The sequence below is a fragment of the Drosophila montana genome, unplaced genomic scaffold (genome assembly GCF_035044405.1).
Source record: "Drosophila montana isolate Dmon_TW-CO22-7 unplaced genomic scaffold, ASM3504440v1 contig_2106_1, whole genome shotgun sequence".
Taxonomy (NCBI): Eukaryota; Metazoa; Arthropoda; class Insecta; order Diptera; family Drosophilidae; genus Drosophila; species Drosophila montana.
Genome location: NW_026997017.1, coordinates 1,154,175 through 1,175,229, shown reverse-complemented (window position 1 = coordinate 1,175,229; position 21,055 = coordinate 1,154,175). Strand labels below are relative to the sequence as shown.

General features: G+C 35.7%; 1 protein-coding gene across 1 annotated transcript; it reads right to left on the bottom strand.

The window, feature by feature from the left end:
* Positions 1-929: 929 nt before the first annotated feature.
* On the bottom strand, positions 930-20,867 carry LOC135426872 (sodium/potassium/calcium exchanger 3). Its single transcript, XM_064680197.1, has 7 exons — positions 20,603-20,867; positions 4,217-4,354; positions 2,981-3,288; positions 2,684-2,915; positions 2,471-2,617; positions 1,802-2,140; positions 930-1,743 (listed from the first exon to the last, which is right to left on the bottom strand). Exons 1-7 carry the CDS (start codon positions 20,676-20,678, stop codon positions 1,424-1,426), a joined length of 1,560 nt encoding a protein of 519 aa, XP_064536267.1. The 5' UTR covers positions 20,679-20,867; the 3' UTR covers positions 930-1,423.
* Positions 20,868-21,055: the final 188 nt, after the last annotated feature.

The following is a 21,055-nucleotide window of genomic DNA, read 5'->3' as shown; positions in this document are numbered from 1 at the left end:
TTTGGTATTTCATTTCTCTCAGTGTATACACTTAAGATACTTTTATATATATATATATGTATATGTATGTTTGATCTCATTTAGCAACTTATTTATGTGATGAAACTTTAATGAATTTCTCCAATCCGAAGGGTTATTAAACAAAAACAACAAAGCAAGCAAAAACGGTGTTTCCCATTTTGTTTATCAGCGCCTTAAGCACAGTGTGCGACATAAGTATGTACACTGTGCACACACTAATCAGCAAATCACACAGGCCACTTGAGAGTCGAGCAATGAGACACTTGAGTTGTTTTGTTTTTAGTTTTTAATTTATTTTATTATTATTTGTTTCTCTCTTTGCTATTTGCTATCTGAGCAAAATCGTTAAAAATCACAATTGTTAATATTTGTCGTTAAATGTATTTATAAATTAATAACAAACGGTATTTGTGTAGATGTGTAAGTGTACGGTAACAGTAACAGTAACAGTAACGGTAACGGTAACGGTAACAATAGAGTCCACAAATTATGGAATATCAACAGTGATAATACACGGGCACACCACACTATCAATACCCTGTGCACATAATTAAGGAAAGTCTAGCCGGTGGCCATAAATATCGCAGGGCACTTACGTAATCGTACTTGTAGTTAGTTATAGTCAGTAAATATATATACATATATATTTATATACAATGATTACACACATATATAAATATATAAAGCATTTGGTTTCTAAGTGGTAATTCGCTTGAAGTTTTTAGCTACAGTAGAATGTCGCGCTTTGGTACCAGTTTAAAATTTGTGACGTTAGCAGAGCCTTTGGGGTGGGGTTTTATAAATAGTGTACAACAGGATAGTTTGTTGCAATCAATCAATTATTTATACCTAAACAGTAGACAGTCTTAAGGAGTACCTAAGCTAGGAAAACAAAAACAAAAAAAAAATTGTATTTAATTGTATAATGTGAACGTATGACATTAATTAGCTTGATATTTTTGGTTAGTGGTTGAAGCATAGTGAGTTTTTGTAAATCTCCTTTATGTTGTAGATCGTCGTTGTTCGTTTTCTCGTAGGTGGCAACCCTAAAATAATACGTTAGCTTGGCATTTAAGCCAAAATGAATAGCCTGAATTAGTTCCATGAACTACATCAACTCATACTGAGAGCAAAACCCAACATTTTAGCAACCAATGTCATAAGCCCCATTATCGATATGTATATACATATTAAAACTAACGCAACTCCAAGATCTCGTATATACATTAAACAATTAGAACGGGAAACTTAACCGAACTTAACGTCAGGCAGCGTGCTGCTCTGGTGCCAGCCAGAAGCTCGAAGGCATTAAACTTTAACACGAATACCGATTATCAAACTGGAATTGGAACTGGAACTGGAAGTGGAAGTGGAACTGGAACTGGAACTAGTGTTGTGGTTATTAGCTGCTGCAGTCCATGGGGAAGAACACATTCATCTCGATCAATATTTGCAGCACTATGAATACCGTGTAAACGCTGAACAGGGCTATGCCCACGCGCTTCGTTAGACGATATCCGCTGCAGCTTAGCACGATGAATAGGGCGATGGTGCAGAATATCAGGATCAATATATTGTACTCGATGCCCTGGGTGCCCACCTGCTGCTTCTCGCCGGTGCCATAGTTGATGCAGTTCTTCACGAACCACGGTACGCCCAGGGACAACAAAATGGCCAATGAATTGGCGCCCAGGGAATTCGAGACGCCAATGCCATTCTCGCCTAGAAGTCCAAGAGATTAGTCCCAAAATGCGGGCAGCTCTAGAATCAATTTACTTACCATTTCGCAGCGAAATAAGGCTGGAAACCGCCTCGGGCATCGTGGAGCCAGCGGCCAAAAAGGTGAGACCCATGACAATGGTGGGCACACGTATCGCCACACCAAAAGCCGTTAACATCCAGACAATTAGATAGGCATTGCCGCCAATGCAAATGATGCACATGATGAAGGACAACGGATATAATCGGCGATGCCGCATGGGATGTGGAATCAGCATGCGCAGAACTAGTTTAATTGGGAACGTAAAGACCCACCAGCATTTCGTGAATGTTGTAGCGCCGTGTGGAAAGGCGAAAATGCTCCGCGGTAGCTGATCGTCGTCATCGTCCTCGCCATTCCCTGGACAGACACAAAAAAAACAATCAAATGAATGTGTTGAAAAACGCTTTAAAAAAGAGAAATTCGTTTTGTTATCGATAACATTTAGCGCGTATCGCGATCGCTATAAGCTCGAATTACAAATGTCAAGATAGCAGCTATTTAAAAAAAAAAAATAATAAAGCATGCCCTCGCGATAAATTCGTGTTGTTATCGATAACATTAAGCACGTATCGCGATCTCTATAAGCCCGAATCACAAGTGTCAAGATAGCAGTTGTTTTTTTGACAGCGGAACCAGTTAAATAATTTGGAACTGAACTTTTTTACTTTTGCTTTAATTCACACTTACAATTCTTGGAGTGCGTCAAATTGGCCGTAGACGACATGGATGAGGTATTCTCCGGAAAATTGACCACAAACAGTCCGTCGCCGGAGAGTGGATCCTTTTTCAGCGGCAGCTGCGCCTTGGCGCTGTTCTCAGGTGGTTCCGTGAGATCTATTGAAAGTGTGCAAATGTTCGTCAACAGATTCCCTGGATAATCGTTCTGTAAAGTCGACTTACCGTAACGCGTGGAGAAGCAGCAGTTCATGCGATCCTCGATAAAGACGCGTATGGCTGGCATAAACTTATTGTTGTTAAACGTGATCAGATAGTAGAGCACCAGGAAGCCCATCATGACGCACGATTCCACAAAGCTGATGCTGCCGCCCCAGGCGAGCACCAGCAACACGATCGTATTGAAGATATAGATGGCGCAATCCCGTGCTATGGGCCACCAGTCCAGCTGCACTGGCTGCAATTGAACCAATAGCTGGCTACAGTGAATACAACATAAAACGGCTGCCCACAATTGTTTACCTTGTTGATGGCCAGGGCGGCGAGTCCGGCGACGCCAAGTGTGTTGAACATCAGCGACCCGATAATGGTGCCCAGTCCCATGTCCGACTCCAAGATTAGCGTACTTATCGTGTTCGTAAAGAACTCGGGCATCGAGGTGGCTGTGGCCATAAATGTGGCTGCCGCCACATCTTTCGACAGATGCAGATCCTCGCAGATGCACTCGACGGTGGGCAGAAAGTAGTCATTGCATATGATGGCCAGCAATATGAAGAAATAGATCGCGGCGAATACGTGCAGAGCTACCCAACCCTGACGCAGCTGCTCCACTGTTCGAACAAGAGAATATCATAATTAAATTGGGACTTTTCTTTTCTTTTTTTTTTGGGTGCATTTTCTGAATGTAGCCCCAATGGATCCCGAGTTCTATATAAAAGAGAATCTAGAGATAAAGAAAGGGCATAAGCCAGCTACATATATGGTTAGGCAGAACAAGAGGCCCAACTGGCACAATTACAGGGCATAAAGATTCTATTGGCATATCATGTAGATAGAGAGTTTTTGCTATTTATTACATGGCCTGAGTTTGACTGAGGGGGGGGGGGGCACACACACGGAACGCCGGAACGCTGCAAGTATGTGTATCTGTCATGTTCCAAGTATTGTAGTTTAATTAAAGGTTTTTCACGACTTGGCCGCGATAAGAAGCACGATTTGAAGAGCAGCAAAGAGATATGTATATAGTATAGATATATATGTATATACTATACTATATACATATACGCGGACATGTGTGTACATAGAAGATACGAGTCGAGAGTACGTATGAAATGCCCGTTGCGCTGTCAAAATAGACAATCTGCGTAGCAGATGGCGGGGAGGGGGAGGGGGGGGGGGCGTTGTAAGTAGTAGTTCATATGAGGCGCTTCTCCAGTGTAAACACATTTGCGTCGACTGATTTATTGGCCCATTGAGTTTTTGCCGCTTATCGGCGCACTTGTATTGACCCTGGCCCAGTGATAAGAGCCGTGCGCGAAGACCCAGCAGGAAGACCATTGACCAATGCCGCATGGTCAGCAAGTTCAAGTCTCTGCGATTTGGCCAAGAAAATGACAATTAAACTAAATCCGAAGGCTTTCTCGCGCGGCACAGATTAAACACAACCAGTTTCGCTATCCAGGTGGAACCAGTGCTAGCTGGTTCCTCTTATGTATTAGAAGAGCTCTTCAATTCGCATTTCTATTGACATAGACGTACCTGTAAATATATCGGGAAATTCATCTAGGGGCGCATCTGGCTCCTGGCCGGGGCATGTGGCACGCGGCAAGATATCGTACAGCAGCTGCTCATCCAAATATCGGAGCGATGACTCCAGGAAACTCGTTTCATTATTTGCTGTCAAACGAAGAGAAGAATATTTACATATATAGAAATCATTTAAATGCACATCTGCCTAGTATCTCAATCTATGCAAGCTCCTATATCTCTCTATATGTATATACTTATATATATTATATGGCCAGCACAATATATGTAGATAAGAAGCATTCAGTGGGTTAATGAAAACTCTGATAAGATTGAAGCTGCAACCCTGAAAATCATAAATGCACAATTTTTCAACTAGCATGCAAGTTGCCTGACACGTTGCAGTCATGCGTATACGACTTGCAGATACCCTACAACTCATGCATTCATTTACGTGCATAATCTCTCCGCTTTTTTTTAAACTAAATAAATCGTATTCCGTGTTGGAATTATTTATAAAACTTTTTTCGTTTATTTAACAAATTTGTTTTAAATATAAAATAGATCTATCTTAAATTATGCATAAATAATGTGACCATGGAGTACACTAATATCAAGCCTTACTCTGCTCTTTTGATTAACTTTATATCACTTTTAATATTGCCTATTATTTTTTATGCAGAAAAATGTGACCTTGAAGTATTTCAGCATCATTTTACATATGTAAAATGTCTGTAAACTATGAAACATAATATGACCAGAGCTGCAAATAAAACAAATAACAAACTGTGATCCTTTAATTAACTATTAAGCGCAGTTAACCATGGAGGAGTTCCAAACGACTTTTCATATGAAACATATCAATGATTTCTGACCAGAGCTGCAGATAAAATGTTGATTAGCCAACTCTGTTCTCCATACCATCTTTATTACGGTCAATATTTTTTATGCGTAAAAAGAGATGCCGATCGATAGTACTGATCCTTGCGAGTCCAAAATGGTATAAAATTCCCAAATCGGACATTATTTGGCATAGATATACCAAAAAAACATCTAAAAAGGTTGACTTTACAAACGAATCGGTTTTTGGTCAACAACTTTTTTTAACCCATCGATTTTTAAAATGTTTGAATGCCAATTGATAGTAGGCATCCCTACCAATTCAAAAAGCTATAACATTTCAAAATCTGACAATATTTACCCGAGATATTCAAAAAAAATCATCAAAAAAGTTGTTATTTTCGAACCGACCCCGATTTTTAGAAAAAACGTGATGTAACCCCTTGCCATTTTGCCGATTTTGGTCGAAATTTAGATTTTTATTTTGTTGATGCCAATCGATAGTACTGATTCTTACGAGTCCAAAATGGTATAAAATTCCCAAATCGGACATTATTTGGCCTAGATATTCTAAAAAATCATCTAAAAAGGTTGACTTTACAAACGAATCGGTTTTTGGTCAACAACTTTTTTTAACCCATCGATTTTTAAAATGTTTGAATGCCAATTTATAGTAGGCATCCCTACCAATTGAAAAAGGTATAACATTTCAAAATCTGACATTATTTACCCGAGATATTCAAAAAAATCATCAAAAAAGTTGTTATTTTCGAACCGACCCCGATTTTTAGAAAAAACGTGATGTAACCCCTTGCCATTTTGCCGATTTTGGTCGAAATTTAGATTTTTATTTTTTTGATGCCAATCGATAGTACTGATCCTTACGAGTCCAAAATGGTATAAAATTCCCAAATCGGACATTATTTGGCCTAGATATTCTAAAAAATCATCTAAAAAGGTTGACTTTACAAACGAATCGGTTTTTGGCCAACAACTTTTTTTAACCCATCGATTTTTAAAATGTTTGAATGCCAATTGATAGTAGGCATCCCTACCAATTGAAAAAGGTATAACATTTCAAAATCTGACATTATTTACCCGAGATATTCAAAAAAATCATCAAAAAAGTTTTTATTTTCGAACCGACCCCGATTTTTAGAAAAAACGTGATGTAACCCCTTGCCATTTTGCCGATTTTGGTCGAAATTTAGATTTTTATTTTGTTGATGCCAATCGATAGTACTGATTCTTACGAGTCCAAAATGGTATAAAATTCCCAAATCGGACATTATTTGGCCTAGATATTCTAAAAAATCATCTAAAAAGGTTGACTTTACAAACGAATCGGTTTTTGGTCAACAACTTTTTTTAACCCATCGATTTTTAAAATGTTTGAATGCCAATTGATAGTAGGCATCCCTACCAATTGAAAAAGGTATAACATTTCAAAATCTGACATTATTTACCCGAGATATTCAAAAAAATCATCAAAAAAGTTTTTATTTTCGAACCGACCCCGATTTTTAGAAAAAACGTGATGTAACCCCTTGCCATTTTGCCGATTTTGGTCGAAATTTAGATTTTTATTTTGTTGATGCCAATCGATAGTACTGATCCTTACGAGTCCAAAATGGTATAAAATTCCCAAATCGGACATTATTTGGCCTAGATATTCTAAAAAATCATCTAAAAAGGTTGACTTTACAAACGAATCGGTTTTTGGCCAACAACTTTTTTTAACCCATCGATTTTTAAAATGTTTGAATGCCAATTGATAGTAGGCATCCCTACCAATTGAAAAAGGTATAACATTTCAAAATCTGACATTATTTACCCGAGATATTCAAAAAAATCATCAAAAAAGTTTTTATTTTCGAACCGACCCCGATTTTTAGAAAAAACGTGATGTAACCCCTTGCCATTTTGCCGATTTTGGTCGAAATTTCGATTTTTATTTTGTTGATGCCAATCGATAGTACTGATCCTTACGAGTCCAAAATGGTATAAAATTCCCAAATCGGACATTATTTGGCCTAGATATTCTAAAAAATCATCTAAAAAGGTTGACTTTACAAACGAATCGGTTTTTGGTCAACAACTTTTTTTAACCCATCGATTTTTAAAATGTTTGAATGCCAATTGATAGTAGGCATCCCTACCAATTGAAAAAGGTATAACATTTCAAAATCTGACATTATTTACCCGAGATATTCAAAAAAATCATCAAAAAAGTTTTTATTTTCGAACCGACCCCGATTTTTAGAAAAAACGTGATGTAACCCCTTGCCATTTTGCCGATTTTGGTCGAAATTTAGATTTTTATTTTGTTGATGCCAATCGATAGTACTGATCCTTACGAGTCCAAAATGGTATAAAATTCCCAAATCGGACATTATTTGGCCTAGATATTCTAAAAAATCATCTAAAAAGGTTGACTTTACAAACGAATCGGTTTTTGGCCAACAACTTTTTTTAACCCATCGATTTTTAAAATGTTTGAATGCCAATTGATAGTAGGCATCCCTACCAATTGAAAAAGATATAACATTTCAAAATCTGACAATATTTACCCGAGATATTAAAAAAAATCATCAAAAAAGTTTTTATTTTCGAACCGACCCCGATTTTTAGAAAAAACGTGATGTAACCCCTTGCCATTTTGCCGATTTTGGTCGAAATTTAGATTTTTATTTTTTTGATGCCAATCGATAGTACTGATCCTTACGAGTCCAAAATGGTATAAAATTCCCAAATCGGACATTATTTGGCCTAGATATTCTAAAAAATCATCTAAAAAGGTTGACTTTACAAACGAATCGGTTTTTGGCCAACAACTTTTTTTAACCCATCGATTTTTAAAATGTTTGAATGCCAATTGATAGTAGGCATCCCTACCAATTGAAAAAGGTATAACATTTCAAAATCTGACAATATTTACCCGAGATATTCAAAAAAATCATCAAAAAAGTTGTTATTTTCGAACCGACCCCGATTTTTAGAAAAAACGTGATGTAACCCCTTGCCATTTTGCCGATTTTGGTCAAAATTTAGATTTTCATTTTTTTGATGCCAATCGATAGTACTGATTCTTACGAGTCCAAAATGGTATAAAATTCCCAAATCGGACATTATTTGGCCTAGATATTCTAAAAAATCATCTAAAAAGGTTGACTTTACAAACGAATCGGTTTTTGGTCAACAACTTTTTTTAACCCATCGATTTTTAAAATGTTTGAATGCCAATTGATAGTAGGCATCCCTACCAATTGAAAAAGGTATAACATTTCAAAATCTGACATTATTTACCCGAGATATTCAAAAAAATCATCAAAAAAGTTTTTATTTTCGAACCGACCCCGATTTTTAGAAAAAACGTGATGTAACCCCTTGCCATTTTGCCGATTTTGGTCGAAATTTAGATTTTTATTTTGTTGATGCCAATCGATAGTACTGATCCTTACGAGTCCAAAATGGTATAAAATTCCCAAATCGGACATTATTTGGCCTAGATATTCTAAAAAATCATCTAAAAAGGTTGACTTTACAAACGAATCGGTTTTTGGCCAACAACTTTTTTTAACCCATCGATTTTTAAAATGTTTGAATGCCAATTGATAGTAGGCATCCCTACCAATTGAAAAAGGTATAACATTTCAAAATCTGACATTATTTACCCGAGATATTCAAAAAAATCATCAAAAAAGTTTTTATTTTCGAACCGACCCCGATTTTTAGAAAAAACGTGATGTAACCCCTTGCCATTTTGCCGATTTTGGTCGAAATTTAGATTTTTATTTTTTTGATGCCAATCGATAGTACTGATCCTTACGAGTCCAAAATGGTATAAAATTCCCAAATCGGACATTATTTGGCCTAGATATTCTAAAAAATCATCTAAAAAGGTTGACTTTACAAACGAATCGGTTTTTGGTCAACAACTTTTTTTAACCCATCGATTTTTAAAATGTTTGAATGCCAATTGATAGTAGGCATCCCTACCAATTGAAAAAGGTATAACATTTCAAAATCTGACATTATTTACCCGAGATATTCAAAAAAATCATCAAAAAAGTTTTTATTTTCGAACCGACCCCGATTTTTAGAAAAAACGTGATGTAACCCCTTGCCATTTTGCCGATTTTGGTCGAAATTTAGATTTTTATTTTGTTGATGCCAATCGATAGTACTGATCCTTACGAGTCCAAAATGGTATAAAATTCCCAAATCGGACATTATTTGGCCTAGATATTCTAAAAAATCATCTAAAAAGGTTGACTTTACAAACGAATCGGTTTTTGGCCAACAACTTTTTTTAACCCATCGATTTTTAAAATGTTTGAATGCCAATTGATAGTAGGCATCCCTACCAATTGAAAAAGGTATAACATTTCAAAATCTGACATTATTTACCCGAGATATTCAAAAAAATCATCAAAAAAGTTTTTATTTTCGAACCGACCCCGATTTTTAGAAAAAACGTGATGTAACCCCTTGCCATTTTGCCGATTTTGGTCGAAATTTAGATTTTTATTTTTTTGATGCCAATCGATAGTACTGATTCTTACGAGTCCAAAATGGTATAAAATTCCCAAATCGGACATTATTTGGCCTAGATATTCTAAAAAATCATCTAAAAAGGTTGACTTTACAAACGAATCGGTTTTTGGCCAACAACTTTTTTTAACCCATCGATTTTTAAAATGTTTGAATGCCAATTGATAGTAGGCATCCCTACCAATTGAAAAAGGTATAACATTTCAAAATCTGACAATATTTACCCGAGATATTCAAAAAAATCATCAAAAAAGTTGTTATTTTCGAACCGACCCCGATTTTTAGAAAAAACGTGATGTAACCCCTTGCCATTTTGCCGATTTTGGTCGAAATTTAGATTTTTATTTTTTTGATGCCAATCGATAGTACTGATCCTTACGAGTCCAAAATGGTATAAAATTCCCAAATCGGACATTATTTGGCCTAGATATTCTAAAAAATCATCTAAAAAGGTTGACTTTACAAACGAATCGGTTTTTGGTCAACAACTTTTTTTAACCCATCGATTTTTAAAATGTTTGAATGCCAATTGATAGTAGGCATCCCTACCAATTCAAAAAGCTATAAGATTTCAAAATCTGACAATATTTACCCGAGATATTCAAAAAAAATCATCAAAAAAGTTGTTATTTTCGAACCGACCCCGATTTTTAGAAAAAACGTGATGTAACCCCTTGCCATTTTGCCGATTTTGGTCAAAATTAAGATTTTCATTTTTTGATGCCAATCGATAGTACTGATTCTTACGAGTCCAAAATGGTATAAAATTCCCAAATCGGACATTATTTGGCCTAGATATTCTAAAAAATCATCTAAAAAGGTTGACTTTACAAACGAATCGGTTTTTGGTCAACAACTTTTTTTAACCCATCGATTTTTAAAATGTTTGAATGCCAATTGATAGTAGGCATCCCTACCAATTCAAAAAGCTATAACATTTCAAAATCTGACAATATTTACCCGAGATATTAAAAAAAAATCATCAAAAAAGTTGTTATTTTCGAACCGACCCCGATTTTTAGAAAAAACGTGATGTAACCCCTTGCCATTTTGCCGATTTTGGTCGAAATTTAGATTTTTATTTTTTTGATGCCAATCGATAGTACTGATCCTTACGAGTCCAAAATGGTATAAAATTCCCAAATCGGACATTATTTGGCCTAGATATTCTAAAAAATCATCTAAAAAGGTTGACTTTACAAACGAATCGGTTTTTGGTCAACAACTTTTTTTAACCCATCGATTTTTAAAATGTTTGAATGCCAATTGATAGTAGGCATCCCTACCAATTCAAAAAGCTATAACATTTCAAAATCTGACAATATTTACCCGAGATATTAAAAAAAAATCATCAAAAAAGTTGTTATTTTCGAACCGACCCCGATTTTTAGAAAAAACGTGATGTAACCCCTTGCCATTTTGCCGATTTTGGTCGAAATTTAGATTTTTATTTTTTTGATTTCAATCGATAGTACTGATCCTTACGAGTCCAAAATGGTATAAAATTCCCAAATCGGACATTATTTGGCCTAGATATTCTAAAAAATCATCTAAAAAGGTTGACTTTACAAACGAATCGGTTTTTGGTCAACAACTTTTTTTAACCCATCGATTTTTAAAATGTTTGAATGCCAATTGATAGTAGGCATCCCTACCAATTGAAAAAGGTATAACATTTCAAAATCTGACAATATTTACCCGAGATATTCAAAAAAAATCATCAAAAAAGTTGTTATTTTCGAACCGACCCCGATTTTTAGAAAAAACGTGATGTAACCCCTTGCCATTTTGCCGATTTTGGTCGAAATTTAGATTTTTATTTTTTTGATGCCAATCGATAGTACTGATCCTTACGAGTCCAAAATGGTATAAAATTCCCAAATCGGACATTATTTGGCCTATATATTCTAAAAAATCATCTAAAAAGGTTGACTTTACAAACGAATCGGTTTTTGGTCAACAACTTTTTTTAACCCATCGATTTTTCTAATGTTTGAATGCCAATTGATAGTAGGCATCCCTACGAATTCAAAAAGGTATAACATTTCAAAATCTGACAATATTTACCCGAGATATTAAAAAAAAATCATCAAAAAAGTTGTTATTTTCGAACCGACCCCGATTTTTAGAAAAAACGTGATGTAACCCCTTGCCATTTTGCCGATTTTGGTCGAAATTTAGATTTTTATTTTTTTGATGCCAATCGATAGTACTGATCCTTACGAGTCCAAAATGGTATAAAATTCCCAAATCGGACATTATTTGGCCTAGATATTCTAAAAAATCATCTAAAAAGGTTGACTTTACAAACGAATCGGTTTTTGGTCAACAACTTTTTTTAACCCATCGATTTTTAAAATGTTTGAATGCCAATTGATAGTAGGCATCCCTACCAATTGAAAAAGCTATAACATTTCAAAATCTGACAATATTTACCCGAGATATTCAAAAAAAATCATCAAAAAAGTTGTTATTTTCGAACCGACCCCGATTTTTAGAAAAAACGTGATGTAACCCCTTGCCATTTTGCCGATTTTGGTCAAAATTAAGATTTTCATTTTTTTGATGCCAATCGATAGTACTGATTCTTACGAGTCCAAAATGGTATAAAATTCCCAAATCGGACATTATTTGGCCTAGATATTCTAAAAAATCATCTAAAAAGGTTGACTTTACAAACGAATCGGTTTTTGGTCAACAACTTTTTTTAACCCATCGATTTTTAAAATGTTTGAATGCCAATTGATAGTAGGCATCCCTACCAATTGAAAAAGGTATAACATTTCAAAATCTGACAATATTTACCCGAGATATTCAAAAAAAATCATCAAAAAAGTTGTTATTTTCGAACCGACCCCGATTTTTAGAAAAAACGTGATGTAACCCCTTGCCATTTTGCCGATTTTGGTCAAAATTAAGATTTTCATTTTTTTGATGCCAATCGATAGTACTGATTCTTACGAGTCCAAAATGGTATAAAATTCCCAAATCGGACATTATTTGGGATGAGATAAGCCTTTTGAAACTCGTTAAAGTGACCATGGAGGACGCTCGCTGCTCGTTTAAGCTGAACCGCAATTGGGAATGATATTTTGCATTAAATTTTCCTCTGCATCGGTTAACGCTTAACAAACCTCTGCCCGCCGATTAACCGAGACTTTAATTGTTTCTCACGCAAAAAAATTTCCACAATTCGTGGGTAGATAAACAATTATATGGCACAGCAATTAGTTGCCAGATGGCAGTCTAATGCTTAATTGTATAATTAAATCAAACTAGACCGAACATAAACCTTAAGTGCGAGCAGACCCCCTCAACCCCCCAACCCCCAACCCCCCCTTAGAGTCAAGTTGTTTCAGCCCATTGACAAGGCGAAGTTTGGGGCCAATTTAATTGAATTCCGTTTCAATTGAAAGTTTTACGATATTTTTGTTATTTAGCCAAGCTGATTTGTTGCTATTGTCACCAATATTATTATTGCTGTTGTTGTTGGGTTTAAACTGAAATTGTCATGGCATTTGAGTTGTCATCCGAAAATAATGCGAATAGTCATTTGGCTGGGCTCTGCTATTGTTATTTGTTTTCCTAGGCATTTCTTTTATGGGCCATGATTAAATTCTTATTGTTGGCCATAACTTGTCTTAGCGGGAATGGGCAAATAATTCCCATAACGATGTCTGCTTTATTTTCTCTCTCCTCTTCTTTTTCTCTTTTTTTGACTTATTTTGTATATCTACTTTATGGCCCAGAAATGCTGACAATTGGCGGGGCCCTGGCCGTTCTGTCTGATTGGCATGTCTTATCAGCATTTCTTGAGCAAACTTTTGCCAGCGAAACCCTCTCGCGAAAAAGTGATTCATCCGTTTTATACCCTGTAGCCATAAGCAGCAATTAAGCCGGACATAAAGCTGCGCAAATATGTGTGCACAAGTCTTTTCCAAGTCAATTAGATATTTATGTGCTCGATTTAAAGGCGCATCGACTCGAGCTATCGTATCTCACAGCAGATATGCGTATTTGGATTGATTTATCTTGAGCTATCTGACAGATTTTAAGCAAAGGTATATACTTTTTATACGATTTAACGGATGAATTGATTGATTTTGAGCCAGCGACCTTAGGCTTGCCAGTTCAATGCTCAGACACCTGCTTAAAGCACGCTGCTGACAGCGCGTTAAAGGGTATTTGTCAGTCGAGCACGCTCGCCCAGCGCACTCTTACCAGTTTGGTATTTGGTGTTGACCTTTTTCGCTTGAGACTCGTTCAGCACGTGCGATTCGCTCGGCAGCTTTTCACCAGGTTTTTATGCTCAGCTTATTGTTCTTATTCTTGTTCTTGTTATTGTTAGTGTTTAGATTGTTTTTCTTTTGTTCTGTGCAAGCTGAGTTGCATGTCTCTTGCAGCTGGGCGCGAAATAAGCAAATAAAACAATAAATAAAAAAAAAGTTACAACATTCAGTGGCAATTATCCAACATAATTTAATAATTAGAAAAACTAAACAATCTTGAAATTGAGGCAACAAAATAAATTGTGTGAACAGCATATTGAGCGCCGACGCCAAGATACCCTGCAAGCAGTTCAACTGCTTGGCACTGCCTGGCTTAGTCGGCGCTGGTTCAAACCAAAAACCTTCTGGGGTTAAGTATAGGAATGTGAATTAAGTTGGAGTAAAATATTTTGAAAAATCTCATAGTCAAATGAAAAATATAATAATATAATAATAATATTATAAATTAACAAGCCTGAATACTTCTTCTCTTTGAGGTTATGTACGACAATTAGGTTAGGTTAGGTTAGCTTAGGTTAGCATATGTTAGGTTAGGTTACGCCCCGCTTATGAACCAAACACTGGCCATAAGTCAATCGCCAGTGTTGTCAACGACTCATATCGACACACTCTATACTCGCTCGCATTCACAATGCAACAGATGTGAGAATGTGAATGTGAATGTGAATGTAATTGCGAATAGATCATCTGAGGCTAGCGCTAAGCCGATGCATAAAACAAGTTTATTGAACCTGTTGACAGCTGTCGGGCGGGGTTGCGCCCACCGACGCTGGAGGCCGGGTTTGTGAAATACCCGCACGCCCAGTTTTGACAAAATCCCAGTGTGATGCAGCATTTTGTAGCATATCCAGATCGGAAACCCTTATGCGGAAATTATTGAAAACTTTTTATGCGCATTGTGGGAAATCCCTGAAGTTTGATTTATTCCAGCCCCATCTATGACGCTTTGCACACTGATTGGACCCATTGATGCGATTTATTGTGCAATCGAGAAACGTTTTGACGCCGCCCTCCCAAATGCAAAGTGCATTTTGTTTAGTTAATAACATTTTGTAGTATTTGTTTTAACATTTTTTTTTTTTATTATTATTATTTTTGTTTTATTGTTGCAACTTTGCCGTTTAATTGGCGGCTCATTTCGCTGATCGTGTTGCGACTTAATGCAAATCAATCGGTTTCCCAAGCTGAAACCGAAAGACTGAAAACTGCTTGCTAATTGTTGTTAAATAAATAAAAATACGACTGCCCAACACTGGCCAACAAAATCGAACTAAAAATAATTTCTGGCAACGCCAGCTGCAAGAGAAATCTGAACGCCAGGAACTAATCGAAATGAACGGAAAAATTTTTTTAAGAATTTTACATTTTTGAATAGGTTTTCAATTAAATAAAATATGATGTTTAACTAGATAGAAATGCAAAAGAGAAGCTGGTGTTTTATTTATTTTTTTTTTTATTACTCGATCAATAATTGTTTCCTTTTCCCTTCCGTGGCTGGAATTAGGGTAACACTGTTTGCGCAAAATGAAAGAAATATATGTATTTCCATGTGAAACGAAGCCAGTAAAAGGCTCAAGAATGCCGCACAAAGCAGAAACGAAAAAACGTATCAAATGCTCCGGCAACCCTGCACGACTGAGTAGCAAACCTTTTTACAACACTGGCATCATCATTTCTACATAACTTTGCCGGACTGCCAAAGAACTGTCGATTGTGGTTGAGACTTGAGCTGTCGACCCGTTTTATGTTGTCTAGTGTAGCCATCAAACGAGGGCGCCGTCGTCTAGCGCTGCTTGTTTGCCTGTTTGTTCGGCAAATACCAGAGATGATGATAAATGTGCGCCGGCAACAACTACAACAACAGCAACAAGAATAGTTACAACAACTAAAACAAAACACTAGACAAATACATGAAAATAAAAACCAAAACAAATAATACTCGTAATACTCGAACAGCCCGTTGGGGAATGCTGCGACGCGTATTTAAAAACCGATAATAAAAATAAATAGAAATAGAAATAGAAAAACGTCATGAATGCGCTGGGAAAAATGATTGAGCTTTGGATAAGCGCATTCAATTCCAAAACATATTTCGCCAGAGATTGTTTTTACAGAGAGAGTGAGAGAGACAGAGAGAGAGAGAGAGAGAGGGGGAAGGGTGAGGGAGAGTGGGAGAGGGAGAGAAATGCCTTTTCATGCTTCCAGCTAAATGTTATTAGATGGAATAACCGAAATGTTTTCTAATAAATCCCCATAAAAGCACCGTTTATTTATAGAGGATGCGGGGTGCGGGGCTGTTGCTTGGGGTCGCTGCCCCGGGCGCAATTCCAAAGAATCAAGAAACGGGAATCACCCTCGCTTATGCTGAGTGCGGGCATATAATTCGTATGTACATATGTATGTATATCGTATGACGCTCACGATAATTACTCGCATTTGTTTATGCAACAATTATGAATGGGTGGCAACGCCAAAAACTAAGCAAAACAAAAAACGAGACAAATAATAATAAATACATACATACATATATAAAAAAAAAAACTACTAGATAATTGCAGCACGAGTGTTCTTAAGCGCTTTACGCTCCTAATAACCATATAAAATTCTGGAGAAATAACATACAACTTTCGGAACACGATCCTATCTGTTTTTTTTTTACGTTACTTTTTCTAACCCTCCTTCTAATGTGCCGTCTATTTTCGAGTAGTTCTTGGAAGCGCTTCTACTTAGACAATCAACTTTAAACTGATCAGCTGATCGCAGCTGTCAGCTTCTTCTATCATATCTTTTTAGTTTGACAAATTGATTATTTATATTCTATTCAGCTTATTTATTGCACAATATCATTCAAATAATCTGGAATATATCAAACATATCGCTTAGATCGAACAGAACTAAGTCATATAATTATTAATAAATAAACGTTTGCATTAAGAGATTTTACATGCTTCAGTTTTGATACAATTTTCAAGAGTTTTAAGATTTTTTTAAGCATTTTTAGACCACTTTTACTTTTTAGTCGTATCTTCCGGATTGGAACTCTAAAACAGCTCGGCTGTACATGGAATTGATCTTGCATCTTTTGCTTTTAATGTCTTTCTAATCTACAATCTAATCTTCTATTCTGATCCCAACACTACCAAAAATTCAGTCTGCTTCTTTTTTATTTTAATAAGTATCTTTCTATTGGAAACATGATTTTATTTTTCCCTTAATAGCCTCTGAAGCACAGTCTCAGTTTATTTACTTGATTATTCGAATCTTTAGGTTTCTAGATATGAAAATGTACATCAAATTTGTAACTAAACAAAAGCTACAAGTTATGGGAAGAACTTTGCCAATTGCAGTATTTGCTAAAAGAAGCAAAAGGCAACACGAGGTTCAAACTTCGAAGAAGAATCAAGAATCTCGGGTTGGGATGGGTTGAATATTATGCTGTCTAAGACAAGGCTGCAAAAAGAGCTTGAACCGGGATTCCAATATATCCAAACTGGTTCGAAACCCGAAAAAACTTTTGAGGGCGCATTTATAACTCGGTTCAATCAAGTCAGTTAAGTCAATTATCTTACCAAAATTATAATATAAAAATATGAAAATAAATATAAAGTTAAATTGTTTCATTTGCATTTTCTAGATATATGACAAAGCAAGGCTGGAACCTAGACCTAGGCCTATGGCTATGGAATTGGATTTGAATTTGGCAAACCAGGCCGAAGGCAGTTTTTTCTTTCCTTTTAAGTTTATGCTGTTCAAAGGTTGGGTCTTTGGTTCCTAACTACCGAACTATATCCCATAATAATCAGGTTCTTTTGTCTATCGCACGCAGATCCATGATAATCGTGGTATCAAAGGTTTTCAGGTTCAGACACTCGAAAAGTGCTACTCACCAAAAAATGAAATGAAAATTGGATTTCCTGTGCTTTAATGGTTTTTTTTTTTGGACATTTTGTACTTTTGTTGTTGTTCGATTTATCAGCCATAAACAGCTGTCAGATAATCGCATCAATCAATCGAATGACATTTGCCTCCAGCACACAATCATATGGCATACCTATAGATATATCTATATATGTATTTTTTGGGCATGCTGATAAATCAATTTGGAGCTGGAACTCATTATCAGCTGACGATTATAGATCACAGATGCTACATCAATGCTCGCCCCAGCTGACACAATTCCCAGCGATTCCCAACAGTTGACCTGGCCTCTTTATATATACATATACATATATATATGTATATATATATCCGCTGTGCTTATCAGCTGCAGCATTGGGATGTTAGGACCACGCCCCAAAAAACATATTATTCGACCCTCTATATATGTATTGATGGCCATACACGTGCACTTTCAATCTCTCAATCTTTCAATCTTGGCAAGTTTCATTTGTTATCAAAGCAGCTGCTACTGATAGTCCCCCCTCCCCCCTCCGCCCGCTCGCCCTGTCCTCATGCGGCAACACCTGTTGCTCGTTTAATTTTTGATTTATTTCCATGATTTAAATGCTGCATTTCTTTTATTATATTGTTATTTCTATACTTTGACAGCTGTCTGTTGCTCTGTGTGTTTTTTTGGGCCAGATTTCGATTAAATAAGCCCGCAAATTTATTGCAGAGAATTACAAATATGATGGCCTTCAATGTGTGGGGTCTTAACATGATATATATTTATATATTTGCCGATAATAATATACATAACTTATTATTACATAAAATTAATATATGTACACATTCTTATATTGTCCTTTTGGTATTACATTTAAAAGTTTCCAAGACTGCGACAAAGAGGTTTTAGGTTTTTTATTTCAGTATTATTTATTTTCTAGTATTTTGTGTTGGTATTAATAAAAATACTACTTCTGTCAATGCGTCTATTTTATACCTATATCCTAGCCTGAAATGCGAACCAAGAACCAGTTCATTTGAACAACTCATTTACAAATTTATCAACAATGTAAACTATTGTAACATCGAAATGTTTCAAATTAATGTTAATATATTCCAGTATTTTGACTTGGTATTATACAAATACCACTTCCCTAAAAATCCTATGCGTATACTTTATACCTATCCATGTTTGTGTATTGTAAATCAAGAACCAGTTCATTTGAATAACTCTTCTATCGGCTTATCCACCATTTAAACTATTATATGATACAAAAAGTTCATTTTATATTAACATTTTCTAGTATTTGGACATAGTATTTATATCTTATTTAAAACAGGAATTAGTTCAATTGAGTGAACGAATCGTTCATTTGAACAACTTATCATCAATTAATTAACTCTTGAAAATTGTCAGAGTCAATTTATTCACTTTATGTTAATCTTAATATTATACATTTAATCAAAACAATGCAATAATTATATACACCATTTTTTTAGACTCAAGAACTCTTTGAATTGTCCTTGGGATAAGACTACAATAGTTTGATAGATCGTTTTTCATATGCCCAAATAGAAATAAATCTTCGAATTAAGTAAGCTGTATAATTTAAAAAGAAATCGAAATATATCGACTATAACAACAAACAAAATTGCAATTATTTATTTGGCTTTCATGTTGTGCCCCAAAATTGAACTACTTAGTTCTAGAGTAGAAGTGTTCTAATTTAGGGAAACCGTCACAAAAAGGCCACAATGCAATTACATAAATGAAAAAATTGAATAATACCTGACAATTTGCTGGTCCATATTTGTCAGTCCACATGATTCGTTGAAATTTATCGATCTACTTTTCGACATGTTTATTGTGTGCCAGTTTCTATAAACTAATAAACGAATTGTTAAAGTCAACAACATTATTCAAAACACACACGATATACATATTTAAATATGAATAATCGATGTGACAAGCCGAAGAAGTTATATGTATATGACAGATAACAGTATATATTTGATCTATGAGTCATCCGTTGTAATGGGCAGCACTTTAGAACCCATAAAGAACATACTTAGACTCTTGATTAGGACGATGAGCTGCGTCAATCTAGTCAGTCCGTCCGTCTGTCTATGGGAAAGCGTCGATGTCGGGGACTACAAAAGCTCAAGACTTGCAATTTTGTGCAAAAATATATCCATACGATACGCACAACGAGCTTTACATATTTTTTTTTGACATCTCGTCAAGTTTTCATAATTCGACAAACATATCGATCTTAGGCATTAATCAAAAGTAATTATAATAACACTTTTCGACATTTTCTTCTGTTTTCATCAAAAGTTATTGAAATGTCATTGAATATGAATATTTTCGCATGGAACAAACAAATTAATAATGGTGTATGTCATATTAAAGCAGTGAAAATCTCATTAAGATCGGACTGTAAGCACCGAGTCACCGTTAATCAAGACTGCATATCTCGAGCATAGTGTGCGGCTTATGGAAGCAGAAGAAACAGAAGAAACAGAAGAAACAGAAGAAACGGGAGAAAGGAGAAGAAGATGAAGAAGAAGAATAGGGTAGGGGCTTAGGGTATCTGCCAGTCGGGCACACCCAACTGTCTTGTCTGCCGTTTCTTGCACTTTATCAAATGCTGTGGCCGCTCAATTGTATGCCAGGCACATTCATTGAGAATTTCGGGGATTTCTTGGCACTTGCCATTAACGGAATTTCCCTACGCATATTTCTCACAATTCTTTTTTATTCTTATTATTGTTATTGTTATTGTTATTGTTATTGTTATTGTTTTTGTTGTTATAACTATTTACTCACCTGTGGCTTGTGTATCCGTTATGAGGCTGGCAAACAATATGAAAACGCCAATCAAAAGGCGCGCGTTTTTCAACATGATACAAAAACGATTTCGGAAAGAAAAAAAAAACACACACACATACAACAATATCGAAACTTGAGTTGTTTTGTTTGATGAGCCAAGAAAAAAAATTGTAATATTATAAACAAAAAAGAAGCAACACGTGCCACACGTGCGCCTATGAAAATGTTGTGTGTATATTTTCAATGGGCGTTTGTTTTTTTTTTTTTTTTTTGGTAAAAATTTCTCTGAACTCTTTCCCGATGCTTCACACACGGCGTATGCGCAACGCGACGTAACTCGTTTTCGGTTTCGGTTTCGTTGACGTTTTCGGTTTTCGAATTTGTTCGTTTTTTTGGGGAATGCGTCGCAGCTGCCTACATTTAAATTTGAATAGTTTATGAATAGATTTG

Bases quoted from the DNA above. Each gene is read 5' to 3' on its own strand.
- LOC135426872 (XM_064680197.1), bottom strand. From the start codon at position 20,678: ATGTTGAAAAACGCGCGCCTTTTGATTGGCGTTTTCATATTGTTTGCC. The intron at 3,289-4,216 runs GTACGTCTATGT...TTGTTCGAACAG, and splicing joins ATTTCCCGATATATTTACAG to TGGAGCAGCTGCGTCAGGGT. The intron at 2,141-2,470 runs GTAAGTGTGAAT...GTGTCTGTCCAG, and splicing joins TTTGACGCACTCCAAGAATT to GGAATGGCGAGGACGATGAC.